Below are 23,914 nucleotides of genomic sequence, written 5' to 3' on the forward strand. Positions count from 1 at the left end.
TAGTATGAAATTATATCCACAGATGGAAGCACTATTACGTATTAAAGTAAAATATGACGAAACTATCAAATATATAGTTAGAAATTGTCTAAAAGCATTTTTTTTTCCCAATACGCACATTCTTAATAAATATACAGAACAAAAGGTATTTGTTTTAAATACGAGATAGTTCAATGGAAAATTATTTCGTTATAATGTTATTGAAAATAAAGCAATAGGTTAGTGAAATGAATTTAATATAATAGAATTAATAAAATAATAGAATTTTGAAATAAAAATATTGTATGTATTAATATATAATTTATCAAATTTATTATATATTATATTGTATGTCTATAAAACAGTTTATGTTTTGAGAATAAGATTATGAAATGATAAATATTATTTCGTAATATGCTTTGTGAAATTTGAATAGCGTAAATCAATATGTCTGTCTAAAAAGTAAGTTTAATTTCTTGACGTATAAATAAAATGAAATTTTATTCATATAAATAATATGAATAAAAAATATAATTAATTCACTTAAATTTATAATTACATAAATAATATTATTCAATTTAATATTTATAAATTAAATTTTGTATATGCCAGATATCAATATTTATTATTAGCTTTGAAACATGAAGAGTATTTGATATGTTTTTATATTAAGTTATTTAAGGAATTATATTTTAATTATAATTTTTTTTATTATATAGGTAATAATCATTTTTGTGAATGAAATAAATATTTTCAATAAAATTAATATTAAAATTAAAATTATATATTAATGAATAGTTTATGAACAAATATATGCATTTATGTATATAAATTTTAAAATCAATTTTTAATATCTTAAAATTGGTTTTTTCAGCTGAATGTTTCTTATGATTAAGAAAAGATACAGTGATCATGGAACAAGAGGAACATATCTGTAAATATATGTAATTAGTGATTATTTCTTTCATGTACGATTATTTTCTTATATAATTAATATAAAATAATAGACAATAAAAAATATTAGAAATTAAAAATATTATTAAATATACAATATTATGTAGAATTTATATAATTTGTTTACAGAAATTTTTGAACTAAAAAAACGAATAATTACATCAAGAAGGATGACTAATAAAAAGGGAAATATTTCTGAAAAATCACGGGAAGAAATAAAAGCAGAACGTGAAGCAAAGAAAGCAGCTAAAGCACATGCTAAAGCAAAAGCCAAATCCAGTAAAACATTAGATAAAGATATCTCAAATGATAAATCTGCTTCTCTGAATAATATTAAAAATAAAACTAGCACTGAGACATCAAAAACTATAACCAATGAAAATATTGAATCTGCTAATGAAATATTAGTAGTCACTGAAACTACAAATATATGTGAAAAAAGTTCAATTTCAGAAACAAGTAATGATGGAAAGAGCAAAGCAGAATTACGTGCTGAAAGGAGAGCAAAGCAAGAAGCACAAAGAGCAGCCAAGCAACAAATTTTATTAGAAAAAAATAAAGTTAAGAATAAAGAACAGACTAATAATGAACCCACAATAACAGAAATAAAATTTAAAAAAGTAGTAATGCCTATAAAAACAATTCAAAAATGCAATAAACATGAAATAAATCTTTTCAAACACCTATATCATGAAAGAGAACAGGCTATTGTAAATGTTCCTTTTGTCAATTCAAATATACATCCAGCAATAATTAGATTAGGTACACAATATGCAAACAAAATAATCGTTGGTAGCAATGCAAGATGTGTTGCACTTTTAGCTGCTGTTAAACAACTTATTCATGATTTTGAAAGACCACCACAAGCTGACTTTATTAGAAGTCTTGAAGCAAATTTACAAGAATCTATAGCTTACTTACATTATTGTAGGCCATTAGCTGTGTCAATGCAAAATGCAATGAGACATTTGAAATGGCAAATGACACAGTTTCCTTCTTCATTGTCTGATGTAAATGTAAGTCATTTTTTTTAAACTTTAGATATATGATTTTTAAAATAATTTATTTTTAAATAAATATAAATAAATATAATTTTAAAATAAAATTAAAATGAAAAAAAAACTATATATTTTAGGCAAAAAACAAATTAAGTACTGCAATAGATACTTATATTCGAGAACAAATAGAACTAGCTGACAAGGCAATATCAATAACTATTCAAACTAAAATATCTAATGGAGATATTATTTTAACTTATGCCTAGTAAGTATTTTATTATTTCAAAATTATTTTAAAATTATTTTTACATTTTTTACATATTTTCTATATTTATAAAATTTAATATTGATTGTTTTTAGTTCATCTTTAATACATAAAATATTGTTAGATGCACATACTGCAGGTAAACAATTTCGTGTTATTGTTGTGGATGGAAGACCATGGCTAGAAGGAAAGGAGCAACTTAGACGTTTGTCAAGACATGGGATTGAATGTTCTTATATTTTAATTAATGCTTTGAGTTATGTAATGCCTGAAGTAAGTAACTGATAATTTTATCTTTATTTTATTTAAATTTTTATTAAAAAATTATTATTGATAATAATAATTATTAAGGTAAGCAAAGTATTCCTTGGTGCCCATGCAATTTTAGCAAATGGTGCAGTAATGTCAAGAGTTGGAACTGCTCAAGTTGCCTTGATGGCAAGAGCTTTTAATATTCCAGTCTTAGTAGCTTGTGAGACTCACAAATCTTGCGAACGTGTACAAACAGATTCTATTGTCTATAATGAATTAGGTAAGTAAAACTATATTTGTACTTCTATTTATTGATTTATTATTTAATTCTATAATAATATTATTTATTTATTTTTTTCTTCCCTTATGTTTTATTTATAGGAAATGCAGATGAACTTGCACAAGATTACAAAAACGGTGTGGAAAAATCATTATTAACAAACTGGAAAACAAAAAAATCACTAAATCTTTTAAATATCATGTACGATGTTACTCCAGCCGATTTAGTAACGGCAGTTGTTACAGAATTAGCGATTTTACCATGCACCAGTGTTCCTGTAATTTTACGTATTAAACCATCAGAGATCTAAATTTCATTAAAAATTATTTTTGTTGTTTTAATATTTGATATAGCATTCAAAAAACAGTATAAAACATCAATCATTGTGTTCTTTATTTCCATATGCAAATTAATTTTAAATAAAATTTTCAAATTATAATACATCAAAAAAAAGAATGTATTCATCGTAACTTCTTTTTTTTTACATGTCTTTAAAAATATATTTTATGTACAATTGTATATTATGTTGTGTACTTTAAAATAAATTTTTAAAATATGAATTAAAAATATATTTTCTTTATATTTTTATACATTATTTGTAAATAAGATTATTTTTTAATTAAAGTTTTAAACTTGAAGAAAAGAATTGATATTGGAAGAATTGGAACATGTGAAATTTTTTTAAATAATTAAATCTTAAAATTGAAAAAATTAAATAAGAAATAATATAATAATAACTATAATTATATAATAAGAATAATATATATGAATATAATATATCTCATGAAGATACAGAATATGAATATAATATATTTCATGGAATTATAAAATAAAATGATGTAATACTTTTGTAATACTATTGTTATGTAATATTTTTTTTTGAGTCATATATGTTATTAATTCAATATAGAAAATAATTGAAGTATTAATAATGGTTGGAATTAAAATTTAACTTAAAATGATATAAATTATAAATCAAAACATTTTATAACAAAGTACAGAAATCTATATTTCTAGATTTGATCATTTTCTAAAACTATATAGTTGATTTCAATTGATTGATACTGATTCATGATTCAATTTCTTGAAGAACAGTGTTCTTAATTTTTTCAGTTTTATATTTTTAATATATAAATAAATTTTTATTTTTAAAACTATTAACTATTATATAATTAGCTATTAAGCAATTGATTATTAAAAACTTGATTTTTTCTCTTACTCATAAAGTTTAAATAATCATTTTTTAATGCAAAAAATTACAAGGAAAATATCATTTGATATTTTATAAATAAAGTATTATTAAAAATCTGAAAAAATATTATTATATGTATATCTATTTAAAATTTATTTTATAATTTATTAAGTATTAATTTAAAAATTTATTTAAAAATCAAATCCAATTATTTCTTAATTGACAAATTTAATAAATTTTAATATAAATCGTAATCTAAGATTGACAAATTGATTTAATTTTTTTAATGTTTTCTTCATTTTTTCTTTCTTTCATTTTTTTATTTTTTTCTCTCATTTGTTTTTTTGTATTCATTTTTTTAATTTTTACTTTTTGTAGTAAAAAAGTATTTTTTTGATTGAATAAAAAATTTCAATTTTATATTATTTTATATTATATTAGCTTTGCATAAAATAGAAAATGTTTTTGATACAGATATTGCTAATAGGTTATATAATTTTAAATTTTAATTTTAATATTAAGATCTAAATTAAAATATTTTATAATCATCGTTGGATAACATTAAACAATAATTAACAACATGCAATTTAGTTTTTTAATTTTTTATTATATATAATATATGGGAGATTTTTTATAATAATATATATATAATATAAAATTAATAAATTACGAACAAATAAAAGATTTGTTAAAGATTAGAAAGTTAATAAAAATCTATTCTATTTTATATAATTTTTTTATTTTATTTGGTTTTTAACTTTTTTTTTTTAGTTTAATTAATATTTGTTTTAAATTCTTTCGTTATGTTTCAATATTTTTTAATTTAAGTACATTTTATTTTGATTATTTGACGTTTTATATTATACTCTTTAAATTTGATTAATTTTTATTTTAAATTTCAGACTTATATTTCAGTCTTTATAATTTGAATAATTTTTACATTAAATTAATTATAATAATTTATTCTTATTTTTAATTAAGATATATTCTTGTAAAACTTATATACATATAAAAATTTATAGTTGAACTATATAGTTATATAGTTATTCATTTCAATTTTTAGTTGAAGTAAATACAGAACTATACCGTTTCAGCCAATCAGAAAATCATTAGTTTAACAGTGAAACGAATCAGAGTGTGTTATGATACTATTAAAAATCAGTGATAAATTGCATTTTACTGAAATATGCAGAGATACATTATATAAATGCGTATGAATATTCTTGCAAAAATACTTTTATTTCTTTTATTTATCTATTTGACTATTAGTTATCGCTAGTTCATATTATGAATTTCTAAAATAGGATTTGAGTTAGGTTATTTTATTTTATTCTTATATATTTTATATTGTAAAAATTTGATTTTTTATGCAGACAAATAATTAAAATTTAGACGAGAAAAAAATTTTTAATGTGTTTGCTATAATTACAAAAAAATTATATTATTAACAAAACATGAAATAACACATAATGAAATATGAAATATGAAATAAAGTTTCATAAGAAATACTTCGTTAATAATACGAAATATACCAACTATGAAGTATTACGAAATGACGGATAGATGGCGTTATATAATCGCATCATGTTTTCAAATGTGAATTCCTTCCCCGCCAACTTCCTTTGCATTACTCGTACTGTTCGTTGATAAGAAATTCTGTGAAAAAAATACAATTGTGATTGGTTTATCTCGACTTTATATATTCATAAAAATATCATGCATATTGACTAATAGTATCAAATCTATAAATTTATAATAATAAAATCATATAATATCATGTATTTTCGAAAAAAAAACATTCTTGTCATTTCTGAGTTGACTTCCATCAACCGTCAATAATCTCGATGACGTCATCAGTAGATTTAAGCATTTGCAGTGATTTTCTTGGTAGTACATCAGGAGAAAATGGTGAATGTATTTAAGTGAGTAGGGATTTGTATATATTATTTAGTGAATTTCGCTTTATGTTTAGTCGTAACTTGATATTGAACGTGAACGAACGTATAAGTGAACGTATTTAATTTTACATTTAAATAGCAAAAATTATTGAACTTATAATATTTAATTTTGATTTGACGTTTCGTTTGTATAGACAACGTGCAATAACTTGTTTATTATACATAACAAAAAATGACAGTGAATAAAGATCTAGAATATGAACGAAGCAAATGTACATTCCAACCTATTGAATTAACGTATTTCTTCGATGGCGGTCCAGAGAAAACAATAGAACGTCGTGAACGAGGTACAATTTAAATTTTTTTCATATGTTTGAAGTTTAAAATCTATATAAATAGTTTGGGAATAGAATTAAAAAATATTTGAAAGTATAATCATCAAATGTTTATAATGTTTCTGTTTATATTTAATTGATTATTTGAATTTATATTTAATTGATTAATAAATAATTGAAAAATGTAATTATATAATTTTCTTTTATTAATTGAATATATTATAAATTAAATGCGAAAATAAATATTCACTTTTCTTTAATAAAATATTCAAATCATATATAGTTTACATAAAACTATATATATATATATGGCTCATATATATATGAAATTATAAATAAATGAAAATTTATACATATATAGTAAAATCTCGTTATTCCAATTTTGTATTATTCCAATTGATGGTTGATTTAATATCACACAATTTTTTCCGAATTCTAAAAAAACTAAATTTTCTTTGATATGATATGCGGTTTTTACTATCGAAAACACGATTTCATAGCAAAAAATTAAATATTTATAAAAATCTACGATAATACAATCTTCGATAATACAAAAATAGATTTTTTCTTTTTTTTATATGTATATATACATATATGTTTTATAAGTTAAAATAAAAGTAACTAAAATAAAATTTCTTTTTATAATTGAATATTTTTTTATTGTTATTTATATTATGTGTTAAAATGATTTAATATTATTTCATTTAATGTTTTATCTTCTACAAATATATCTTGAGTGATTTTGAGATTATATATATTGTATACTATTGTATATATTTTTCATTACATATATTTTTATTTGATATTTGTTTTTTAATTTTAAAATATTTTAGTTCAATTTTAAAATTAATATACAATCGGTATTAGATTTCATTTATTAATATTAAGTACATAATTGAATTTTTGAATATGTTAATTGATTTTGCAGAAATATAAAATTGTGCAATTAATAATATAAATGTTATAAAGTTACGTGAATGAAACAATAACATAAATAAAATTATATATTATAAATTTGTATCTATCTTTATCTAAATCTTTCCATCGATAATACATTGTTAATAATTTACTCTTACCGTCTATGTCTATCGCTTTCTCGCAACTATTCTACTTTCTACACTTTCTAGTAGATTTTTATTCTATTATTCATGTAAGCTATATTTTTATTTTCATATATTTTTCTTTTTATTAATTTTTTAATAATTTTTTTAATAATAATATATTTAAATTGAAATCATAAAGTTTGAATATCTAAGCAAAAGATAATTTAATGACTTGCAAAAAATATATGAATATTATATTATTAGAATGACTAAGAAAATCATTACGTTCAGAGTTTTTATATTTGATTTTTTATGCTGAATTTTTTTGAATGACACACTTTGTGTGTAAACAGCATAAAATATTATTACATAATATTTAATTTTATTACATAATATTACATTTATAATAATAAAAAGCATAATTTTTATAATAAAACAAATATTTGTGAATGCAAAATTTATATAATTATAACAAACTATATCTTTTTTTTTGGTTGAAGATAAAAAAGATATGAAAACAAAAAAACATAAAGTAAACTATAAAATATCTTTGATTTGAATTGATTCACCAATAAAATTGTTTATATAAAAAATTTTAAAAATTCAATAAATAGTTAGCATTCAATTTTATTTAATACAAGATAATTTAAACTTTAATAAAAAATTTAAACTTTAATTTAACTTAATATAAATAAGCAAGAAATTAATAAAAGTAAAAATACAATATTTCTTCTATTATTTCGTTTTTCAACAAAATTAAAAAATCAAATCTATAGATTTAAATTTTTTGTAAAGTAAATTATATACAAAATTTCCGAAAATGCGAAAACTGGAAATTTCTGAAACAATATTTTTATGTAAAAATTTTTTTAAATATCTTAATATTGATATTTTAAGTTAGTAACAGTATTTTAAATATGTATTTTCTTTGTCATATATAATTTATATATATATATATATATATATATATATATATATATATATATTAATGTACAAAAATATTGATTGAGATTTATATATTATATTATAAATTAAATATTACAATTAAATTTTGCATTATAAACTTCAATCAATCGATTTTTTAAAGGTATTCCAAAAATATATTAATATTCTAAATATAATTGACCTAATTTTTGATTTCAAAACATAGTTTTTCCTATAAAAATTTCACATTAACTTTGACTAGCAAATCAATTTCAACAGAAAAATATGCTTGATTTTACACCTCGTTTTCTAATAAGATATACATGAGATTAGTTGCAAGTAAAAATTTTACGAAATTTTATAGAAAAAAAAATTAGAAAGTTATTATATCCTTGAGAATAAGTTGGGTAGTAAGGTAAGATTTATTTAGATTCAAGAACGAATGAAAATTAAAAAAGAAAAGAGTTTGATCAAAATTACATCATGTAATCTTTTTTATTATCGAAAAAAATTTCATTTAAATCCAGTCATTTTTCGGTATCAATAAATATGTCTTTAAAAAGAATTACAAAAAATTATTTACATATTTAATAATCATTTTTATAATTTCAAAACATATAGTTACAAAATATAAAATATAATAAAAATAATTATAGAAAAGATACTTTGATAATTTTTAGATATATTTTAGAAATCAACATTCTAATCAACTCTTCTCTATGTATAATATAATATAATCGTCGCTTGGTCTTGGTTTTCGAGATATTTAAAAAAAGATTGTTATCATATTTTTCAAATAAAATTTCGTATATTGCATTTATTTATATTAATATAATATAATTATTTATATTATAATAATTATCTACATTAAATACAATATTACACAGGTAGCAATAAGTTCACAGTGGAATCGAATACGAATGTTTAAGTAAAAAGACGACTTAGGAATTCACTCAGCAAGAAAGAAAAATAAATATCGATATATGACGAAATGCTAACGATTAGCATCAAATTTCATTTAGCATGTTCATTCCAAGATTTTCAAGAATTAATGGAAATGTCCATTAGATGAATAAAGTTCCCAAGATAAAGTCTATAAGAATACATAAAAAAATATTAATACATTTCATAAAGTTTTATTTCTTTAAATAAATTAATAAACGCACATTATAATGTTCTTATCATGGAATGATTTTTGTTATCGAACATGGAGTCTTCTATTAATAGGATTATTCGTTGATCGAGGTCGATAAAAAATTTCTATAAATATATATTCTATATTCTAGAAAAAAAGTATATGTTATAAAATAATGATCCCATTATTTTATTTCCATTATTTTTTTCTTTTTCAATTTAATTTCATAATTATTTATTATCTAGATTATTTAATTATATAATTTTGTAAATATTTTTATTTTAATATTCTTATAAAATTATAAGCAAAAAATGCTTATAAATATATGTACATGTATATGTACATGATAATAGCATTATAATTAAGATAACACATAAGTGAACTAATTGAAAGTTTATTTCTTTATGAATTGTAATGGACTTGAAATATCTTAATCCTAATATATATCGAATTTGAGCACGATACAATTGTCACGATTCGATCTGAATTGATTTAATATCGGAATAAAAATAATTCACCAAAATAATAATTACCGCTGGTATTATTGAGCATCTATGGCAATCTCTTTAAAAAACCTAATCAATAATTTAATAATAATAAATTTAAAGATATTATTTAATCTTCTTCAGATTTGCAGAATGCGAAAAATAATAATAAAATATAAAATAACAATGATAGATATCAAATATAATGCTGATATTGCTATTATTTTAATTTCAATCATTAATTAATTTCGATTATCTAAGAATTGTTTTATGTTTTATTTTTGTCCATTTTGAATTTGATTTCAAGTCCATTATAATCCATAAATAGTTTTTTTATGGGTTCACTTGTTATACATTTTAAGTTGCCTACTATGATATGTTTGTAAAAACAATAGATAAGTATAATCGTATGTTTACACAGCTGCGAACGTATATGTATAAAAGAATATGTATTAATAAATAGAATACATATAATACAATATTTTTTTGTAAATATTTCGAAAACTAGTTAAATAGTGCTATATGCATAAATAAAAGTTATTCAAATTCTTATTTTAAAAACTAGTTAAAAATCATCAAAATTGGCTCTCTAAAAGAAAACTCTTTTTTTAGATAAATTAAATTAAACAAAAAAAAAAAAAAAAATGAAAGATATTTTAATTATACTACTATATAATTTTGTCTGATGTTTTTTTAATATAATCAATAATTTAATACTAATTTTATAAACATTTAATTGATTATTTTAATATTTAAAAATTCGAAAGTATATTTTCTTTTTTATATTATTTTTTAACACGTTCGTCGTCACATACCCATATATGGCTGACGAGTATGCTTTCCCGGGCGCCATATATGGATGACGTTTTCTTCTTAAAAAAAAAAAAAAAAAAAAAATAAGATTTTAAGCATTTATATTTGTATTTATATTTAAAACGTTCGTCGCCACGTACCCATATATGGCTAACGAGTCTGCTTACCCGGGGGGTCCGTCATCCTTATATGGATGACGCTTTCTTCTTCAAAAAAAATAAGATTTTAATCATTTATATTTGCATTTATATTTAATTAATTAAAATTATTCTGAAAATACCACGAAAAAAATTAAAAAATCAAAAATAAGAGATATTTTAGCTTTTGTATTTGTATTGATTTCTAAAATTTACTTTTTAAAGGATATTTTGAATATTTTATATATCGCTTCAAAATTCAAAACATTTTTTAATTTATCACATTTGCACTAATGATTAAAATTCATTATATTATTTCTTTCGTATCAATAATATAATTTCTAAACAATAATCATAAAAAAATTATGAAAAATTTATCTAATATCTACCTTTTTTTATATTTTCGTTTTTTATTATATATTTTTAATACATATTCACATTATATTATATTCACATCTATCTTTTGTTATTTTCTTTTCACTATTTTTTTCTTATTTTAATCTTTTTTATTTAATATATACAAATAATTTTAATTGCATTAATTATCTATTTTAATTTTAGTCTTAAGTTTTTTTACTTTTTACGTCATTTCATCAAATAATTTTTACAACATTTTTAAAATACAATATATAATATAAATATATAAAAGGAAAAATAATATATCGAGAAAAATAAAAAGAAAAAATAACATTTTTTTAGAAGAAAATCGATTATTCATTGTTGGTTTTTTAGTTTAAAATATATAGTTTTATATATAATAATATCATGCAATCATGCATCTTTGCACGATTAAATTTTATTGTAACGATAATCTTTTAATATTCGAGATAAGTTAAAATTCAATTATAAAAATAAAAGTATAGTTTTACGTTTTTTTCTATTTATATATTTGTTATTTGTATATAAAATCAATTTTATAAAATAAAATTATTATAAATGATTAATAAAATATACGTTATTATGATATAGTTATAAATATAACGTAACTTAATAATTTTCTATAAATTAATTGACATTTTTTTTTTCTTTTTCATTATTTCTTACTATATTTAATTTAATTTAATTTAATTAATTTAATTATGCGTGATAAAATAATATTTCTTTTGGATATGCATTTTATTTACTCTTTAGACTTATAAATGTATTATATATTATAAAAAATACAATTAAACTTTCAACATTAAGGTTATAAAATGGAATATCAAATAATGAATATTTGTCTTTTTAATACTTACTAACAATAAAATATATATATATATATATATATATATATATATATATATGGAAATGACATAAATGATGACGGCTGTTTTTTGTTGCAACAGAATAAATTATTATATGTTATAAAGAAAATATAAAAGCAAATATAAACATTATGATAAATATTTGTGAATAAATAGTAAATTTATGAATGAATTTTTATTTACTATTTATTTTTTTCAATATTTATGAATTTTTTACTTCATTAATTATATTTGAAAAAAATAATAATTTATAATAAAATAATGAATATAATAGAGAAAAAAAACGTATTGATGTATTTAAATGAATTTTTTAAATCGGAATAATTTTTTTTAAATTGTAAAAAATAACTTGAACTTTTTATAACTTAACGATGTTAAAAGAATTATTATTAGAAAGACGTTTATTGATAACGTGAATTGCAAACAATGGAAAATATTCAAATTTGCAATTTTTCATCAATTTTTGATCAATAATTGTATATAATTTAGTTAGATTTACATGTTTAAAATTATAGACTCACGCAAAAAAGTTAAAAATTGACAATTTTTCTTTTATAATTCCGACAATAATAATTTAAAAAAAATTTTTTTACATATTATTTATTAAATTAATTCTTATAATAAGAACATTCAAATTGTTTTTTAATTTTAAAAAAATTATTCTGTTATTAAATTCCATTTTAACACGTTCATCGCCACGTTAGTTATATTTAAATGATGGGTATGTTTTCATGGTAACATTACCTTTTAATCCTTTGTACTCTGTACTGTATTTATATTTAAGAAAGTTACCAATCAAATAATAAAAATTAGAATATAATTATATATATATTATATGTAATTATAATGTAAATATGTATATATAATAATAAAATGTAATAAAAGGATAGCAACTATACGAGTGCAACGGTAAAACGTATTGTGTCGTCTATATGCAACGTACGAGTGCAAAGAATTAAAGCGGAATTTTAAAAGAAATTTAATGGAATAAGCACTGAAATATAAATATAAAATATACATTCGAATCATAGAATTTGAAATTTAAAAACAATAGAAACAGAAAAGAAGGATAAGTATGATCTGTTAGCGAACCACTTTAAATCTAATTTTGATCCATATTTTAAATCTAATCATCAATTTTAAATCTAAAATTATACCGTGGTATACATGGTAATATAGGAGGTTGTTATGAATTTCCACCGTATATAGAACTGAATTAAATTGAATATTGAATATTCAAACCAGAATATTTAAGATTGACTTTGGAAAGTCTCCGAACGGTTAAAATAGAGGAAGTAGGGAGCGAAAAAATGAAAGTAAAAGCATTGAGAACAATTGATTCAGAATATTACAGATGGTTAATAAAAATTAAGAAATATGATTTATATAAGTATATTCCAACTAAATTTTATTTTAAAATATACAAAATAAAAATATTAAAACTACTTCTAAGTATATCGCTCTGTTTATGTTCTGGCTTTTCGACAATAACATTTGAATCCCGTGAGAAATTCAACTGAATCATATTGGGTGATGAACGTTTTAAAAAATGTATGAATATTTTTTTTATATTTTAGAATAATTTTTATATATAATTTTTAATAAATATAATATTAATATAAATATAATAAATATAAATAAACATGATACATAACAATATAATAAATAAAATAAATAAATTTCATATAATTTTTTTTTTTTTATTTTATCTTTATATAAAATTTATATATATATTTTTAACAAAATAATCAATTTTAGTATTAATTTTAATTTTCAGAAAAGTATTTTTTAAGTGATCCAGAATTACAAAATAATATACTAGTAAAATATAAGAATCATAAAGAGATATATGAAGATGCTGTGCGAAGAGTATGTAGGCTTTTACACAAACTTAGAAAATTGCAAGAAACAGGAAAAGCGGGTATGGAGGATTTTACGTAAGTTTTTTATTAATGTAAGAATTTGTATTTATAATTAATATTATAATAATAATATTTAATAAAAAAATAATAAAATAATAAAATAATAATATTAATAATAAAATAATTTATAATTAATATTATATATAATATTTAAGTGATATCTTATTTGTTGACATTATATATGATATAAATGAGTATGAATAAGTAAATAAATGAATGAATGCAGTTAGCATATGTTGTGAGTTAACAGAAACAAAATAAAATAAATTAAAAAGAAATAAATGATAATTGCATAATAGTGATAGTTATGATAATGGTAAATAGTATAATCGAATATAAATGTTTAATAAAGATTGTAATAGAGATTATACAAATCTGTAATACAAAATATTATATACTTTTTCAAATATTTCTATAAATTTTAAAGTAGTAAATAAATTTATATCAAATATATATAGCAAAATAGTATTTTTAGACATTTTTCAGTCATATTTTTGGAGCTAGACTTGGATCTGCAATATTAAAAGATGGAAATCCATTGGTATTGCATTATGCTATGTTTTTACCATCTATTATGGGACAAGGAACTACAAAACAACAAGAATATTGGATAACTAGATCTTGGAATGGTGATGTTATAGGAACATATGCTCAAGTAAGATACAAGATTATGAAATGAAATTTCATTTATGACATAATAAATTTAATCTTTTCCTTTTGTTTTAGACTGAACTAGGTCATGGAACATTTATCAGAGGTTTAGAAACTACAGCGATATATGATCCCAAAACAAAAGAATTCATTTTGAATAGTCCTACTTTGACATCTTATAAATGGTGGCCAGGAGGATGTGAGTATAATTTTATAATTTTATAAATAATAGAAGTGAAACAAAATGTTATATATATTGAAAACTTACTTATAAATTTAATTTCTAGTGGGACATACTGCAAATCATGCAATAGTTGTTGCACAATTATACACACAAGGGGAATGTAAAGGTATTCATCCCTTCATTGTACAATTAAGAGATGTGAATACACATCAACCTTTACCAGGTATGTAAAAACTTTAAATATAAAAATTATTTAATTTATATTTTGGAAAAATCTAATAAAATATTTTTTTTTCGTTACATAATTACATAAATTAAAATTAACTTATAATTAATTTTTAGGTATTAAAATTGGAGAAATTGGTACAAAATTGGGAATGAATGCTACCAATAATGGTTTTCTTGGATTCGAAAATTTCAGAATACCACGAGAGAATATGTTGATGAAGAATTCTAAGGTAAAAAAAAAGAAAATATATTTATTTTTATTTTATTTTATAAAAATTCTATAAAAAAGAAAACAGTTCTATTTCTTTTTTCATTAAATTAATTTTACCGTTATAATATAATCTTATGAAGAATAAGGATGAGATAATTTTTCTTATTTTTATATCTTGTTTTCTTTTTTGCTAAATCATTTTTCCGATGGCAGTGTGAACATCAAAGGTAATATGTATAATCTATGTAAATAGAACTGTGCATGAATTGAAACTATCATTAGAAATTATAATATTACATTTTTTTTTACATTATAGGTTTTAGAAGATGGAACATATGTAAAAGCATTAAATGATAAATTAACATATGGTACAATGGTATTCGTTCGAGTAGTGTTAGTACATGATATCGTAATTTATTTATCAAAAGCTGTTACTATTTCGGTTCGATACAGTGCAGTGAGACGTCAAGGTCAAATAAATTTGGAGTAAGTCAAAAATTATATATTTGTATCTAAAACATTTTCATGTTGTGTGCTTTTTAAAGAAAATAATACTATTCTAAATAAATATTACTATTTCTAAATGAACGCAAATAAAAATTTTATTGGTAAATTATTTTTATCGAAGACAATATTAATTTGATATTTTATTAATAAAGAAATTTAAAAATTTATATTTATATTCTTTTTTTTATTTTCAGAAAACCTGAGGTACAAATCCTTGATTACGTAACACAACAATACAAAATTTTTCCTCATCTTGCTACATGTTTTGCATTTAAAATAACTGCTAATTGGATATGGGAAATGTACAATGTTATCAATGTTGAAATGGATCATGGAGAATTGGATAGGTTACCAGAGGTACTAATTTTATATCTTTTTTACTAAAGGATTTTTCTTTTTTATTTTATTAATTTTTTTTGTAGTTACATGCTTTGTCATGTTGCTTAAAAGCAGTTGCATCTGCAGATGCAGCAGCTGGAGTAGAACAAGTTCGATTATCTTGTGGTGGACATGGATATATGGATGCTAGTAATCTTCCAGCAACTTACGGTTTAGTGACAGCTATCTGTACCTATGAAGGAGAAAATACGGTATTACTTTTACAAACAGCTAGATATTTAGTAAAAGTATGGAAACAAGCTGTTAATGGTAAAAAATTACCAGTCACTGTACAGTATCTATCAAATGCAACAAAAAATATACAACGCCCTTGGAGCAATAATTTAGATTATATTGCTGAAGCATATCATACAGTAGCGGCAGGGTATAATTTCTTCAAATATTATAAACTATTTAGTAAATAAATATAAATATTCTTCGATTTTTTTTATAAGATTTTTTTATTTTTTTATAGAATTATACGTATAGCAACGGAAAATATGGATCGTAGAATACATAATGGCATTTCTGCGGAAGATGCCTGGAATCAAACTAGTATTGAATTAGCTTATTGTGCAGAGGCACACTGTCGAGCTTTCATTGTAAAAACCTTCGTTGAAAATATTAAAGAAATACGTTCGATTAGTGATCAATTAAAACAAGTACTATTTCAACTTTGTGAATTGTATGTTATATATTGGGTATTACAAAAACGTGGTGATTTTTTTCAAGTAAGTTAATTTTTTTTGTACAATAAAATTAATTAACTACTATTAATAAAAACAAGTTTGAATTTAAAGTTTTTCATTGTCTTTTCTTAGTTTTGTTCTATGAAGCAAAATGATGTTCAAATACTTCAATCACGTTTAGAAGAATTATTGATGGCAATCCGTCCAAATGCTGTGGGTATCGTTGATAGTTTTGATATCTGTGATGAAATTCTTAATTCAGCTTTAGGCGCTTATGATGGTAATGTTTATGAACGATTGTACACTGAAGCCATGAAAAGTCCTCTAAATCATGAAAGCGTGAACGAATCTTTTGAAAAATATTTGAAACCATTTCTTAAAAGCAATTTATAAAATTGTTTTTTTTTACATTTTAATTTAAAAAATAATTTTTTTTTTAAAATTAATATTATAAAATAATTATTATTTTATATTTTATATGAAAAATTAAATGAACTCTTCTAAGTCTTTTATAATTAGTTTCTATTAAGTAGCTAATTATTATAATATATATATACAAGACTTCTTTCTATTGAAAAATATTCTCATATATTATAAGATTTAGAAAATAGAAATCATCGCTTATGTTAATATTGATTTCTAATATATAATAATTGTAATATACGTGCAATGTTAAAGATAATTTTATAAACATTTAATTTTTGTTAAATATTTAATATTTAAAAAAAAATATTTTTTACAAATATCTTTATAATAATTGCCAGTAATATTTCATAGAGATTTTATTTTTACAAAAAATTTTTTCGGAATGTATAGATTATTCAATAAAATGTTTTAGATATGTTATAAAAAGAATGATATTTTGTATACAATTTTTACAATTAATAAAATTATATTCAAAATATAAAATGCCTACTTTTTTGAACCTGTAAATGCTTAAAAAAAATTATATTTTAAAATTAGATTTTTTCATACGGCAAAATGTTTATTTACAGAATAGGAGCGATGACATACAATATTGTTCATTATATTAACATAGTGCAATTATTGTTAATTTTTGTTAATAACGTGTCATTAACATAAACGTCCGCAATAGAAATAATATTGCTCAAAATTAAGATGGAATTTATAAAATTCAATGATATCGCTTTGGTATTATGATATTAATTTTCAATTAATTCATATATAATAATATGTCCAATAAGTCGAGTCAATACACGCAAATGTACATGATAACCATTTATATAGAACAGATATAACAGATATCAAATATAAAATCGAAAATTATTTTTCTAAATATATTAATCTAATAATCTATCTAATCTATATTATATCTTAGAATTATTTGTTATCAGTATAACAATATATCAATAAAACATAATTAACAAAATAAATATTATTATAAAACATATTTTGAATAATTTAATCTGGCACAAATTTGATACTAAATAGCACGTTTATTACATAATTAATAATAATTCTCAACTCTAAACTATTTTATACTCAAATGTTTTGTTTATTTGTATTGATTCGCTCATTGGACGTTTATTATAAATTTTAGGAACTTTGGAATCGTTATATAGAGACCAAAAATATAAAACAGTATAAAAAAAGAATCATAATTTTGTTTTTTCAACAGGCGATATCTTTTTTATACAAATACATATATGTGTATATATTTGTACATATATATATATATGCATTGACCATGAATATATAATATATAGTACATATATATATATATATACATATATGTACACATATGTAATATGTATTATGTAGAGTTTTGAGGACAATCCAAAAGGGGAGGAGCGGAGGATACACAATACTTATTCTTAAAAAATAATATTGTTAATTATATTGTTATCATTATTAATTATATTCATAATTTTAAAATTATTTGTCCACTTGGCCTATGGGTTTATGTCTAATATTAGACAAACTTCTCACTACTATAGCATTTTTAAGGAATACATCCTCTTATAAAATAAGATTTTATTACAATTAGTATTTGTTTCTTGTTGCATAGAACAGCGCATTTCGAGTATTAAATGAGCCACGTGAAAATGCAACGCATATTTTTTACTTTCTTTACCTTTGTTGTCTAGTATTTTTGTCTTAAATGCAAGTTTCTGTAACAAATTTTCTTTCCATTCACGAACAATATTTTTTTTTTAAATAAATTATTTTCTCGTACATATTAATAAATGATCAAGCAATTATAACATATTTTAAATATATTATTTTTATTTAAATAAATTATATTTAATTAAAAAATATTAGTTCGTGAAAGAAAGAAATTATTTAAATTTTCATTCATAAAAAAAAATTTTACATTTCTCCGCATTACCACCCGAAAAATTAATTACTATCTAAGAAACAATTTTTTGTCTATATTGCATACGATTATTATTATAATAAAGATTATGATTTCCAGATTTCTTTTTGCTTTTATTAGTGCAAGGAAAGAAGAAGAAAAGGAAAGTTCAAGAAAGAAGAAAGATGATGTAAGGGAAGAAAGGATTTTTTGGAAAGGTGAAAAAACGGAGAATTTAAAAATATGTAAAACCGATTCAAGATGAAAAATACATCATGACAGTATTTTTTATTTAGCTTGAATCGGAAGTATGATATCTATATTGATATAACAAGAATAAATTTCCTTTCCAACGATTTTCGAGTTAAAGGCAAAGCATAAAATGTATGTATGTACTCTAGAGTGTAGAATAGAATCTACACTATTGATTTTAGGTACTGCGTAATATTCCATTAATCTTAGGAGAAATAGAAGAGAGAATTAATTTCCATTCTATTTATTGCAAGTAACTTACCCTAAACACAATAATTTTTCTCGACACATTATGTATCGTAACTTTTTAGATATTTTAGATACTTTTTAGATATCAATACAGCTTGATCTTTTTTACTTAGATATCAATATTTATTTGTGATTTTTTGCTTCTGACATAACCTGTACATCAAATAATTGCTTATTTAAATAGTTCCTCTTTCAAGTCAGTTCTATCAATACATTTATTTTTACTATTTCTTACAGTATCATAGAGACGCGTCTAGATACTTTATTATAAATAAAGCTTCCAGCCATTTTACAAATCGATAAGATCGATTTAGAAACAACAAGTGCCATTATTGAAATGCACTGATTGATAGAAATGTTATTTATCTTGTTTTAGAAAAACAATGACGCGATACCTGAAAATATTTAAACCGATATTGCCATAAGCAGTTTTCTTGAGTTACAACAAATATGTATAATGTTCATTTATATTTTTTTTTACAAGTTAATATAATTAAAAGAAAATTGTCTTATGCAACATCGATTGTGATACGTTGATTAAATTTAAACGCTTTGCCCGTAACGTTCAATGATCGTTTAAATAAAATAAAATAAAGATAAATTATGTTGATTATTTAAAAAAAAACTGGGAAAAGTGTTAATAGCGTTAATAAAGAAGCATTTAAATCAAAGGAAAAAAAAAATATTATGACAGTTCTCCTAGGCAATTGGTGTTTCTTATATATTTAATACATGGCAGTATCGACATGATATATTTTAGTTTACCCCGATACATCAGACTTTATAAAATGGCGCTCGTGTTCCTCCTACACAGGTAGAACACAGATTTATGATGATCTTATTGTTTAAATAAAATCGTACATTAAAAAATAGGATCCTAATAATTTTATTTATTTACACGAGAAAATAGAAATTTATCCGTCCATTGTTTTTATTACAAACAATAATATTTCGTGTTAAATCTGTTTATATTTTAAATAATGTTGCTTTATTATATATATATATATATATGGTCGATTCAGGCGATAATAAATGCAACAATTCGTATACATAAAATTCATATTATTATTGCACAGGATATAATAATGACATAATGTTATATATAAGATATTATAAAAAATATAACATCGTATATATAAAATTATTTATGAAATGCAAATTATTCAATATTCACATTTATTCTTCAGAAATGTCAAATAATATCTAAAAAGACATTAAAAAATAGTACTATATATTACGGATTGTATGGAGGGAACATGATAGAATAGCATATTCATGGTGCGATTAAAAATTGAATTCCTGTTCGCTATATTCCAATAATAATAATAAATTTGACATAGCCTGTTCATATTTATTAAAATCAGAACAAAAAATGCTCTGTATAGAAAAATGAACAATATAATAATAATAATAATAATAATAAAGATTTAAATATTACAATGATATTGATTCATATATCGATCAGTAGCACAATCAAATGTACCTTTACCAAATCATACATAAGAAGTCATTTTGTTATAATTTGACAATTAAAATATTAATTGCGTTCTACCTGGAAAGAGGCGAACGAGACGCCGAAAATATCTCAAATAATTGAGGAGAGGAAAACGATCCACAGGATCACCTGAAGATTAATGGAAAATTAAAAGAAAGGATATAAGACAGAGAGGAGAGGAAATAGAAGAAAAGGGATTCGCTTGGTCCTACATGGAAAAGTTAATAAATTATTACAACGTACTTCGCGCGATACTGATCGACCGTAAGATAAATATCGCGGATTAAAATCTTAGAACAAATAGATATACACTTGAATGTGTGTCTGTGTATGCATTTTTTATATTATCTTCTTTTTCATTAATTTTTTAATATGGCATACGCGTATCTCTTATAGTCAGAGATGAAAGTCGCCTGTATATAAATTTATATACGCACGTATGTTTCTTTTAAGATCGGAAGGAGTAATGTCCTTGCGTATACGCAGGATATTTTTTATCCATGGCAAATAGAATCTCTCTCGACCAGCTTTTCTCTTTAAGATACAAAATGTTTCTTACGGTGGAAGAAGGAAACGACCGCGAGGATACGTTATGCTCCGTTTTTTAAATAAAATGGCGAATCTCTTCTTGTAACAAATGTCTTTTATTTTGATGAAAATCAAATCATCAGTTGCAGAAAACTTCGTCGCTTAAAATATTTAAAATGGCACACTGAGATTTTTATTATGTAAATGGCAATTGATTGATTCATATTTAATGAGAACAGTTCGCTTATTGCAAACGCAATTATTTTTTAAAGAATTCGTGGAAATGAATCAATAAGAATTAATTTGAATAATCTATACATTCGATTATATAAATAAAGAAAAATCTCAAAAATTAAGATTAGAAAATATGCAAATTAAAATTAGATATATAAAACTATGAAATATTAAATCTATTATTGATGAAAGATATAAGTTTCATCTCGTTAAATAAATAATTTTTTAATAAAATAACAAAAGATTATTTGTGCCATTTATCATTCAATGTATATGAAATATACATTTAAAATAAGAAAGAAATAAAATTAAATTGCAAATCAATTTGATGTGATTAAATATATAAGATTAGGAGATAAATTTTATAATTAATGTGATTTAAAATATGATATGTAAGATTAGATAAACTTATGATTAATACAATTTCAGATATGAATATTCAAATACATATTTAATTTAAATTAACCGATTTAATATTTTTAAAATTTTTTTTAAACATTTTTTAACTAATCATTGATAATGCGCTATTTGCCTTTACCAATATGCAAACGCGTTATAATCATTCATTTCATTTACTGGATTATATATTTAATTATCCTAGATCATATCTACATCAATAAGTTATAAAATTATTAATAAAAGAGAAATAAAAATCTTAAATTATTTTTAATATCTTTATCTATCATTTCCCCCACATAGTCATTGTTTTCTAATCATCAAGCAAATATATTATTTTTTAATTTTTAACACTTCTAATGTATTATAATTGTATTCATTTAATTCTAATCTAATAATCAAAATAAGTTATAAATTTTTTAAAAGAAAAACAAATCTTAGAAAAAACAATTTCATGTTCTTAAGATGACTTATTTTTCTTCTACTAGAATTGTAATGAATGTTCTATAAAATTGGAGAAACTTAAGAGAAAAGATCCTAATAGACAAAAGATCCTGTGCAGTCATACTGTTAAAAAACATCTTGTAAATCTGGAAAGCGATCGTTAAATACAAAACAAAGTGAAAATAGATGAAAAACATAGAAAAAAGAAAAGACAGCAGAGAACGTTGATAAACGAGGCTATGGTTCACAGGATTGGCGTCGAAGAGAAATCACGGTGGCAACGATCCTTCTTTCTTTCCCTCCTTCCACCGGGCCAGAATGATTAACGACATACCAACAGCGTTTATCGCCCACGAATTTTCACGCTCTCAGTCCTGTACAGGGAGGCGTGTACGTACGCCTGGATACGTATACGCTTTGAAATACACATTGTGTAAATGCATATGGAATTGGCGCAACCTTGCCGACGAATAGTTGCAACGGGACGATTCATCAGCCATCGCTCTCTTTCTTATTCGATCAGTCCATGATAGTTATGGGAAAAAAAATCTAAGTGCCCGAGAATTGAATAATGAATTAGTACGAAAATATAAAATAAATTAATTTAAAACCGAGAGAAAAATCAATATTCTACTCTCGGAGGTGGACCGATGCTTAACTCAGAATACTACTCGTAATGATATACGAGTAGAAAAATAGAGTGCTATATACTTAAGGGAGGTTCCACCTCAGGAAGTGATCAATTTAAAAACAATAATTATTGTATGATATAAAAGCGAACGTTATCAAAGTGAATAAATTAAGGAGGGATTAAGACGCTGTTCAGATGAATGGAAATTTAAGAATTGGGAATTATTCCCTGATCGAAAGTTCAGAAAGAGATTGTTATGATGCTTTTCCCCGACGTGAAGGAAATCTCGCTGTGGTCAATGAACGAGGTGTTTCGTAAGACCCTCGTGGGAGATTCCGGATGTGTCGTATCATCGGCGGTGGCGCTTAATTCGGTCGAAGGACATCGTCTTTCTCGGCATGGTATCGTGGGATAAAAATGGGCGGTGCCAAAGCCAGATAAGCTTTGTCGCCTCAAGCGTAGAATTCTCGATTATGATGCGGCGCGCCTGGTTTAGGGAATGCTTGCGCCGCTGGTGATCTTCTTGGCTCATCCAAAGCATATGAACCCTCGTCCTTTTTGCGCATCCTATACACGATGAACATCACCACTAATATTGCGCAAAGCAGGCCAACTACTGCGCCACCAATCACCGCTAGAAAAAAAAAAGAATTTTATTTAATCT

The 23,914-nt window shown here is 22.1% G+C and overlaps 3 protein-coding genes across 13 annotated transcripts in view; 2 read left to right on the plus strand and 1 right to left on the minus strand.

Moving 5' to 3' along the window:
• Position 1: 1 nt before the first annotated feature.
• eIF2Bdelta (eukaryotic translation initiation factor 2B subunit delta) lies at positions 2 to 3,295 on the plus strand. Of its 6 annotated transcripts, none has more exons than XM_031918094.2 (7): positions 2 to 218; positions 854 to 947; positions 1,063 to 1,949; positions 2,069 to 2,196; positions 2,292 to 2,469; positions 2,548 to 2,728; positions 2,830 to 3,295. In XM_031918094.2, the coding sequence occupies exons 3-7, from the start codon at positions 1,104 to 1,106 to the stop codon at positions 3,036 to 3,038; spliced, it is 1,542 nt and encodes a 513-aa protein (XP_031773954.1). In that variant the 5' UTR covers positions 2 to 218; positions 854 to 947; positions 1,063 to 1,103; the 3' UTR covers positions 3,039 to 3,295. The 6 variants fall into 6 exon arrangements, with proteins under 6 accessions (XP_031773954.1, XP_003695929.1, XP_086758845.1 ...); XM_003695881.4 differs by having other exon boundaries at positions 19 to 218; positions 854 to 923; XM_086902719.1 differs by having other exon boundaries at positions 21 to 145; positions 854 to 923.
• Positions 3,296 to 5,020: 1,725 nt separating this feature from the next.
• LOC100863976 (acyl-CoA oxidase 1) lies at positions 5,021 to 17,613 on the plus strand. Of its 3 annotated transcripts, none has more exons than XM_086902721.1 (12): positions 5,021 to 5,842; positions 6,013 to 6,165; positions 13,712 to 13,871; positions 14,343 to 14,511; positions 14,583 to 14,706; positions 14,795 to 14,914; positions 15,034 to 15,149; positions 15,447 to 15,616; positions 15,832 to 15,994; positions 16,060 to 16,400; positions 16,491 to 16,746; positions 16,837 to 17,613. In XM_086902721.1, exons 2-12 carry the CDS (start codon positions 6,051 to 6,053, stop codon positions 17,095 to 17,097), a joined length of 1,995 nt encoding a protein of 664 aa, XP_086758847.1. In that variant the 5' UTR covers positions 5,021 to 5,842; positions 6,013 to 6,050; the 3' UTR covers positions 17,098 to 17,613. The 3 variants fall into 3 exon arrangements, with proteins under 3 accessions (XP_086758847.1, XP_086758849.1, XP_086758848.1); XM_086902723.1 differs by having other exon boundaries at positions 5,313 to 5,842; positions 14,332 to 14,511; XM_086902722.1 differs by lacking the exon at positions 5,021 to 5,842 and having other exon boundaries at positions 5,852 to 6,165; positions 14,332 to 14,511.
• The window catches only part of Sdc (Syndecan), a 160,728-nt gene continuing 154,216 nt past the window's right edge, over positions 17,403 to 23,914 (minus strand). For 3 of the 4 annotated variants that reach the window (XM_003695877.3, XM_086902732.1, XM_086902733.1), the window contains one exon: positions 17,403 to 23,884. In XM_003695877.3, the coding sequence (XP_003695925.1) occupies positions 23,703 to 23,884 (182 nt within the window). In that variant the 3' untranslated portion in view covers positions 17,403 to 23,702. The remainder of the gene's footprint in view (positions 23,885 to 23,914) is intronic. The other variant, XR_015290604.1, reaches the window with a different exon arrangement.

Source organism: Apis florea, unplaced genomic scaffold, assembly GCF_048593485.1.
Source record: "Apis florea isolate Af1SG1 unplaced genomic scaffold, ASM4859348v1 contig_2272_pilon, whole genome shotgun sequence".
Classification (NCBI taxonomy): Eukaryota; Metazoa; Arthropoda; class Insecta; order Hymenoptera; family Apidae; genus Apis; species Apis florea.

What these genes read in the sequence shown, in the direction of transcription:
- eIF2Bdelta (XM_031918094.2), top strand. Translation starts at nt 1,104, where the DNA reads ATGACTAATAAAAAGGGAAATATTTCTGAAAAATCACGGGAAGAAATA. An exon ending in CTTCATTGTCTGATGTAAAT is followed by an intron (nt 1,950 to 2,068) that starts GTAAGTCATTTT and finishes TATATATTTTAG; the next exon opens with GCAAAAAACAAATTAAGTAC. An exon ending in ATTATTTTAACTTATGCCTA is followed by an intron (nt 2,197 to 2,291) that starts GTAAGTATTTTA and finishes GATTGTTTTTAG; the next exon opens with TTCATCTTTAATACATAAAA.
- LOC100863976 (XM_086902721.1), top strand. Translation starts at nt 6,051, where the DNA reads ATGACAGTGAATAAAGATCTAGAATATGAACGAAGCAAATGTACATTC. An exon ending in TACACATCAACCTTTACCAG is followed by an intron (nt 14,915 to 15,033) that starts GTATGTAAAAAC and finishes ATTAATTTTTAG; the next exon opens with GTATTAAAATTGGAGAAATT. An exon ending in AACGTGGTGATTTTTTTCAA is followed by an intron (nt 16,747 to 16,836) that starts GTAAGTTAATTT and finishes GTCTTTTCTTAG; the next exon opens with TTTTGTTCTATGAAGCAAAA.